Here is an 8,904-nt window from a genome sequence, read left to right as displayed (position 1 = left end):
CCCCTGTTTATTTTTTTCCCAATTTCTGTTTAACGGAGAGATTTTTTTCAACACATTTCTGAACCTAATAGTTTTAATAACTCATTCCTAATAACTGATTTATTTGATCTTTTCCCTGATGACATTAAATAATATTTTACTAGATATTTTCAATACACTTCTATGCAGCTTAAAGTGACTATTAAAGGCTTAACTAGGTTAATTAGGTTAACTAGGCAGGTTAGGGTAATTAGGCAAGTTATTGTATTACGATGGTTTGTTCTGTAGACTGTTGGAAAAAAAATATATATCTTAAAGGGGCTAATAATATTGACCTTAAAATGTTTTTAAAAAAATGTAAAACTGCTTTTATTCTAGCCTAAATAAAACAAATAAGACTTTCTCCGGAAGAAAAAATATTATCAGACATACTGTGAAATTTCCTTGCTCTGTTAAACATCATTTGATAAATATTAAAAAAAGAAAAAAAAATCAAAGGCGGACTTATGATTATAATCAATATGATGATTATAAATGTGATTATAAAAATTATTTAGTTCAAAAGTTCTAAATGTAGTGTATTGTATTATTTTAATTTAATATTTTTAAAATGATTTATATTTTATTTTTTTAAGTAAGGCAACGATTTACAGTCATTTTTGTTAGATTTTTAAAAAAAAATTATTTAATGTTGTAGAATTAGAAAAACTACTATTAAGCAGTTTGGCATCATGGTGGCGCACTGCGTAGCACAGTCACCTCACAGCAAGACGGTCGCTGGTTCGAGCTTCGGCTGAGTCAGTTGGCGTTTCTGTGTGAAGTTTGCATGTTCTCCCCGTGTTCACATTGGTTTCCTCCGGGTGCTCCGGTTTCCACCACAAGTCCAAAGACATGTGCTATAGGTGAATTAAGTAGGCTAAATTGTCCGTAGTGTATGTGTGTGAATGTGAGTGTGTGTTTCCCAGTGATGGGTTGCAGCTGGAAGGGCATGCACTGCATAAAACATATGCTGGATAAGTTGGCAGTTCATTCCGCTGTGGCGATCTTAAATTAATAAAGGGACTAAGCTGAAAATAAAATAAATGAATGACTGAATGAATGTTTTAATATGCTACACTAAATGCGAAGCTTGACAGAACAGTTTATTCTTTGATATAACGTGACTTATTTTTTGTTAATCAAAGTTTTTTTCTATTAGCATAACAGTTAAGCTAATGTAACAGATTAAGCTGATAACTTGTTAACAGAAAAAAGCCAAATGACTGAATGAATGAAGAATGAATTAAGCAGTTTTATAAATACAAAAAATGTAATATTTCATAAAGAAAAGTAAAAATATATATATATTACACGATACATGAAAAATACATTGACAAATTTGGACAGTAGAGTAAGTATAGAAGTAAATCATGATTTTTAGCAACTTGAGACACTTTTGACAAAAAATATTGTATTGTTAGGGCATGTGAACTATAAAAAAAGGCAACACATTTTATAAATAACTAAAAATGTATGATTTTTGAATGATCCATACTGAAGACTGGATTTACGTTGCTGAAAATTCAGCCCAGAAATTTTTAACATTGGACAATATTATAGCCCAATTTAAAGAATTCTAAATGTGAAATAGTGCTAAAATCTAACCAGTTAGTGCTAAGTTGTAATAAAATCTAACAATTTTTAGGCAGAAAAAAATGATGTCTTTGGACACCAAATATACTGAGCAATTTCAGCATTATGGATGTGACATTTGCAGTAAAATCTCAAAACATAAATTGACAGAGGAAGAATATGTTAACATTGTATTGAAATATCTCTTTATATTTTTCAAAACAACTAGCCACAGAGTTGTGGGAGCAGAAAAATATGAATTAGTAAACATTTTTTATATTTTAAATTAGCAAAATAAACATGCGTTATGGACAAAAAAGTCTGCAAATTTACAGAACAACATACTTTGTAGAAATTCTGTAAATTAAACTGGACAACCCAAAGAAACAATGCTAATCAAAAATATGAGTTGGATCACTATAGAACAAACATGATTGATTTTATTTGATTTCACATTTTTGCATTTATGAGGAAAAAGCTTTGTTATGGATGTGACATCTATTATGGATGTGACGGATGTGAAATTGCCACTTGTGTGACTTTGGTAAGTCAAATGTAATAGTTTGAAAACACCGACAGAGACATTTTTGAGTATTTTTAAAGCACTGTAAAATACAAGCCTACATAAAAACGCAGAAACAGTTTTGCTATTTTGGCGAAAACCAATTTTTTTTTTCTTGGCAAGGTTGACATTTGCATGGAATTGCTCAGCTTTATAGTATCACTCTTATGGAAATGCTTACAACCATCAGAGGATTAAAAATAAATCAATTATGCCCTTTTTGTAATGGTATTTTTGACTCAGAGGCTTACAGTTTCCCCTTCAGATGTGTTGTGTAGCTGTGCTGGATAGAGCTGGATTTGGGATGTATTGATATTGATAAGAGCTCCTCCACCTGTGGCGGTATGAATCGTTTGGAGTCGGACGGACGCATCTGAATTCAAGCCTCGGAAAGACACGGATGAGCAGCAGTACGTGCCTCGCCTGTTTATCAGACCAACCGGACATTCAGATTTACTTCAGACTCCAAAACTTTCCTGAAAGTTGAAGCGAGACTACTGATACACAGAGTCAAAGGATTCAACAAATGACGACGACTTTTTGTAAATAACGTTAAGCACATAAACCGGGGTCCTCACACGAGGTTCAATATACTGTCTAGTATTAATTTCTAAGATAGTTTGCATTTATCCTTTCAAAAAAATAAAAATAAAAAACTCAATAATGAGTAAAACGTGTCTCTAATGACAAAATGTCGTCATATTCGTCGTGTTGTCATTCATCAGCGGTTACAGGTGTGAGTCAGAGCGGTGCGAAAGAGTCGTATGAAGAGAATAATAATGTCAAACAGGTTCAAGACTGAAAGTTCAACAAGCGGGACATCTAGTGATCAGTTTGTGGCGTTGCATGAGAAACTACAAAACTACAACTTGAAAAATACAATTTAACAACCCTATCATAAGCATCACCTCGAATTAAGGTCACGAAAAAGATCGAAAGACAATCCATTTGGGATTTAACGGTGTATTTCACTATTCACGTGAAACCCATTTTGTCCTGGAAAACCTGGAATATTTGATTAATAAGATAAGTTTTTTTTTTTGACTATTTTACTCAGACCCTATTCAGAAACTAGATAAACAACAATACAGCATATTTTTATAAGAACAATAGGCTATATACCCTAGCATGCTAGTTTAAAAATCTCCGATGAAATATGGCCAAAAGTGAATTAAGCAATTATTCAAAACCTCTTTCTGAAATTGTATCTCAAATACTTTTTTTTTTTTTTTTTTTTGTAAAAGAAAAACTATGCTACACTTTTAACATTTAGCCAGGAACTTTAAAAAGAGATTGAATAATTTCAGTGATAAACAATGTGAACTGTGTGACATTGGGTCACTATATAACATTTTATTTATATTATCTTAAGTAAAATGGTTATATAAATCATGAAATATCATATTTCAGAAGTAGGCATAAAAACTTTAATATATGTTTTAACAAAATACTTAACAAAGTCTGGCCTTATTAATATTATTATTAAAATCCAGCACTATTTCCAATTTAAAATTAAGTTTCAATTATTTTATTATAATGTAAAAGGTTTATTCTGTAGTGACCGCATAATTTTCAGCACTGAAAATCCCGTCTTCAGTATCAATCATTCAAAAATCATCATAATGTGATTACGCTCAAGAATCATTCTGTTTTATTACCATGTTTCATAACCAAAGCACTGCTTTACATTTATGTTGTAACCATAAAACATACTTTTTTTTCAAAATGCATACTTGCACAGACCCATTTTACTAACTTTTCAACAAATAATCTATGTTATACAAGAGAAAAAGAGTAATTATACACACCATAGTTTAGTTTTGCATACCACACACATGGTTATATATATATATATATACACACATACATATATACACAGTTGAAGTCAGAATTATTAGCCCCTCTTTGAATTTTATTTTATTTTTTAAATATTTCAAAATTATTAGCCCCTTTAAGCTACCTTTTCCTCAGATTGTCTACAGAACAAACCATTGTTATACAATAACTTGCCTAATTACCCTAACCTGGCCAGTTAACTTAATTAACCTAGTTAAGAAATTTTCACAGTATGTCTGATAATATTTTTTCTTCTGGAGAAAGTCTTATTTGTTTTATTTCGGCTAAAATAAAATCAGTTTTAAATTTTTAAAAGCCATTTTAAGGTCAAAATCATTAGCCTCTTTAAGCTATTTTTTTTCAATAGATAATAGATAATACAATTAAACGCAAGCAAAATATTGTAAAAAAAAAATTACAACCTACAAAATTTCAGCTAATTTTTTTTCCTTCTCTTGATTTTTCCTCTTTTTTTAATTTGTAATTAAAAATTTGTATTTAGTATTTTTCTATAACATAAATTTGGGTGTACAAATTTTTGGACCGTTATCGCAAGTTATTTCGGTAGATAAGCTCCAGCTTTGGATTCAGTGCTGACTAATCTAATGTATATGCACAAATATAATATAACTATCACTTACACGAAAAGGAATGATGTGGTGTTTCTTTAATGGTTTGCTGTTTAACTATAATATTGTGTATCATAGATTTTCAGCATGTAATGATACAAATAATGCAATAAAAATGTATTTGCAAAGTTTTGGACGTTCAGAATTTCATTGCATTGATGTAGACATGAATAAGTAAATGTAAATTTTCCTGTAAAAAATTATGTTTCTAAAAGTGAAGGCAAATATTTCTTTTGTGGTTATTAATATTATATTGAAATGAAAATAAGATTGCTTTATTTGAGTGGCTGTCTAACTAACGACGTAATGTGATTGACTGTGGGATAAACCTTCTGAATAGCTATTAAATATATGAATTTAAAAGATAGATTTGTGAGGAGTGTACTTATATACAGTTGAAGTCAGAATTATTAGCCCCCGTTAGACTTGTTTTTTCTTTTTAAATATTTCCCAAATTATGTTTAACAGAGCAAGGACATTTTCACAGTAAACATGATATTTTTTCTTCTGGAAAAAGTCTTATTTGTTTTATTTTAGCTAGAATAAAAGCAGTTTTTAATTCTTTAGAAACAAATTTAAGGTCAAAATTATTAGCCCCTTTAAGCTAAATATTTTTTGATTGTGTACAGAACAAACCATCATTATACAATAACTTGCCTAATTACCCTAACCTGCCTAGTTAACCTGTTTAACCTAGTTAAGCTTTTAAATGTCACTTTAAGCTATATAGAAGTGTCTTGAAAAATATCTACTGAAATCATATCTACTGTCATCATGGCAAAGATAAAATAAATCAGTTATTAGAAATGAGTTATTTCAAATTGTTGTGTTTAGAAATGTGTTAGAAAACATAAACATGAGGCAACACGGTGGTGCAGAAGGTAGTGCTGTTGCCTCACAGCAAGAAGGTCGCTGGTTCGAGCCTCGGCTGGGTCAGTTGGCATTTCTGTGTGGAGTTGCATGTTCTCCGCACGTTCGTGTGGGTTTCCTCCAGAAATTGTAATTTTTTCATGCAATCAAAAACATTTAAATGTGAAATTGACATTTTGCACATAAGAAAGACAAGAGACATTTTACAAGATTGATTTATTAACTATAATACATGTCACAGAAGGCCTTACTGTTTATACACCATTCCCATTGAGACTAATTACCAACTTCTTGGCATGTTTTTTTTTTTGTCATTGTAACTTCATTTATTTCAGTATTTTTTTTTTCATTGTACAATTTTTTTTTTCTTTCTTTTGTATTTTTAATACTGAGAGTGGTAAATCCCCTCTCTCTCTGACCTGGTCTTGAATCATGCAGTACATCATTGTTGGCCTTTACATCATTCACAAAAAAAAAAAAAAAAAACTGTTAAAAAATGTTGCGTCATTTTTTAATAATTAAAAGAAAACATAAAAAGAAAACCTCTTCTATCACCATTGACTACTGGGCAAAGTGTCAGACCCCCTAACGTACAAATAAACAACCATTCTGAATATAGTTTTGCTCCTTTCTCCCTTAACTTAATCTGTCACCATTGCTGAAAACAAAAAATGAAAATGAAGATAAAAAACAAAGTGATGCAGCCAAATAGGATTGCTGAACCAATGTCACATTTTAATACATGTTTGTCATGTCGCATTTCGGTGTCTCTCCCTGCCTTTTTTCTTTTTCTCAAAGCACAGTCTTTGGCTGCGAAGGACAGTCGGATCTGAAAGAATACATTGAAAATACACAGAGAAATGCAGCATTCATACACAAAGTACCAGGGGCGTATAGGCCACACAGCTCCCGATTTCCCAAAATATACCATTACTTTTGCTCTCTGGGGGCAAAAGACATAGTGTTTGAGCAAAAACAGCCAATCAGAAGTCAGAGCAGATGCCGACTGACGAGTAAAAAGGTCGAGGTCGATTGCAGTGAGGATTAACAGGTATCACAAGGAGAGATATGCACAGAAATGAAGTGTAATCTGCTGTGGATACATTCATTGATCTCCATAAACGTGATTGTTTCACATTTTCACAAAATCTGCTCCACTTGAAAATCATGGCTCACAACAAACAGACTCTTGAGTTCAAATCAACACAAAGGTCATAGAAAATGATCCATTACCAATCTGGATATAGCAATAGAAAGAATAAGTGCTGGGGAATATTGATACAAGCAACCCTTTAATGTCTGATTTTTAGTTTCTTTTGCTACAAAGTGAATTGTGTGTTTTCAAATGCGTCCAGCATTTTCTAGACAAAAACAAAACAAAAATGTAGTAGTAGGATGAAATCGAGCTGAATATTGGCATGCAATACCTGCTTTATCCACTGGGTGGTAGTGTTGTCAAATTAACTGTCCCATTTTTGTTGCCCGTTTAAAAACTTGTAGGATTTTAAACAAAGTCATCCTTCGGAGATCAACTCTGAAGTACTGATTTAGTTAGTCTCAACAAAAAGCTACTAGCTGCAAGCTCATAATTAGCATACAATCGGTGCACCACATGCTGTTTTCAGACACATTAAACGGCCAATTCACACTATACCGACTGATTCAATCGCCAGACTACTGGACGTTACTTCTCAGACATTTTGTGAACTGATGAATGTCGACTGAACATGTTCAATCAGCGACAACATGCTCTGAGCCACGCCACCAGAGGAAACACACTGAACTTTCAAGACCTGAAGAGTGTTTGATGTCATTGGTCAGCATCTGTTGGTCCAGTGTAAATTGGCCTTAAAGACTTTATCTTTCCCCAAAAGCCGTAACTTCCATCCCACCTTATATTTCACCCACAGTTCATGTATTCCATCTGAATTGGTGCAATGTTTTCTCAAGTGCAACCTTCCTTTACCTTCTAAAACTCGCATTTCATGGTAAATACCTCTCCTCTAAATAACCATACCCTATAACCCATCCCTTAGAAGTCATAACTCACCAGTTCACCAATACTCTGCACAAAAAAAAGTCCACAAGTCTAGCTAGAAAGGGGGAGCAAAACTTCCTGAAACGTGTCATAACAACAATACAACTCCCAAATGAACAGACACCGAAGATCCTCGTGAATCAGGAAATCTAAGGGGTTGTGTGGTCGTGAGGAAATTCTGCAATAAAAGAAGCGTTAGTCTTCCAGCATATTCTGGAGGCTCAAGTGAGAGGAAAAAGACTTCAAATCCCAGAATGCTGTGCGAAAGCATTCCACACAAACATATCCTTCCCAGCAAAACTTGATCCAGTTTGTCAAGTTCTAGTTTCGATTGATTTTTTTGGACTTTCTTTAAAAAGCCGTTACAAGCAAAACAGGATAAATAAGGGGTAGGAATGTGGTCGTGTTGCTGCGTCAAGAAAAAAAAAAAGCTTTTCAGATCATAATTTGATAATGAACAGTGGTCGAAAGCTACGACAAAAATCTGGTGTATATATAGGCCACCCTGATGGCCCGTTTAACCTTGTCTAGAGTGGTCACTCCAATACGAGTAGGGGTTTTAGCCTGTTGGTTTGTTGGTCCCCAAACTGACTCCGCTGGAGATGTCCGCAAGTCACATGGACCCATAGGAGATCTGGGATTGGGTGAACCACACTTCATGTGCAGCTGTCTGTGTGTTTGAGGAGCGTAAAGGGCCAAGAGCAGAGTGGCGCTGCAATTTACTGAGTAGGATGATGCAGAAAGAGGACGATGAAGTGTGGCTGACGTAGCTCATTGACCTCTTTCTTTCTCGTTCCTCTACTGCTTTCACTTGTGATAAGTCTGGCACGGCCGTGCAATCTCAGATATTTCTTCCATTCAATTAATCTCTTTCAGTGCCTCCAAAGTTGTCCTCCTCATCTCCAGGTTCACAGCATGTGTTGTTCTGTAGGGGTGTGATGGGGGTGCAGAGGCGGCAGCAGGCTCTGGATTGGGGATTGAGGGGTTGGTGGTGGAGAATGAGGTGGAGATTGTTGGGCAGGACTAAAGGGCGGGGCTACTGGTTGTACTGAGGCATAACTGGTAGAGTAGGCGGAGCCAGAAGACAAAGTGGCTGTGGGTGAGGCGGGCTGTCCGGGCAGTCCGCTAGGTGTGTCGGCGAAGGGTTGATTGTAGAAGAAGAAAGCACACTGGTGGATAAAGGTCTCGATGATTGTCTGATAGGTGCGCGTGGCCGTCAGAGCATCCATGGTGGTGAAATCAGGCCTCATTAACGTCGGCCAGAAACAGATGGACAGATTCTCGCTGGTCATCAGGTTCAGCCGGCTGTTTAGACTCACCCTGAGAAAGAGAAAGAGGAATAATGAGAATGGAAAGTGGTTATGGGAGTGAGTTAGATT

The 8,904-nt window shown here is 34.4% G+C and overlaps 1 protein-coding gene across 1 annotated transcript in view; it reads right to left on the bottom strand.

The window, feature by feature from the left end:
- Nucleotides 1-5,688: 5,688 nt before the first annotated feature.
- The window catches only part of arhgap35a (Rho GTPase activating protein 35a), a 144,848-nt gene continuing 141,632 nt past the window's right edge, over nt 5,689-8,904 (bottom strand). The window contains exon 7 of the mRNA XM_056473817.1: nt 5,689-8,845. Within this exon, the coding sequence (XP_056329792.1) occupies nt 8,434-8,845 (412 nt within the window). The 3' untranslated portion in view covers nt 5,689-8,433. The remainder of the gene's footprint in view (nt 8,846-8,904) is intronic.

The sequence above is a fragment of the Danio aesculapii genome, chromosome 15 (genome assembly GCF_903798145.1).
Source record: "Danio aesculapii chromosome 15, fDanAes4.1, whole genome shotgun sequence".
NCBI lineage: Eukaryota > Metazoa > Chordata > Actinopteri > Cypriniformes > Danionidae > Danio > Danio aesculapii.
This window is presented reverse-complemented; position numbering and strand designations above follow the sequence as displayed.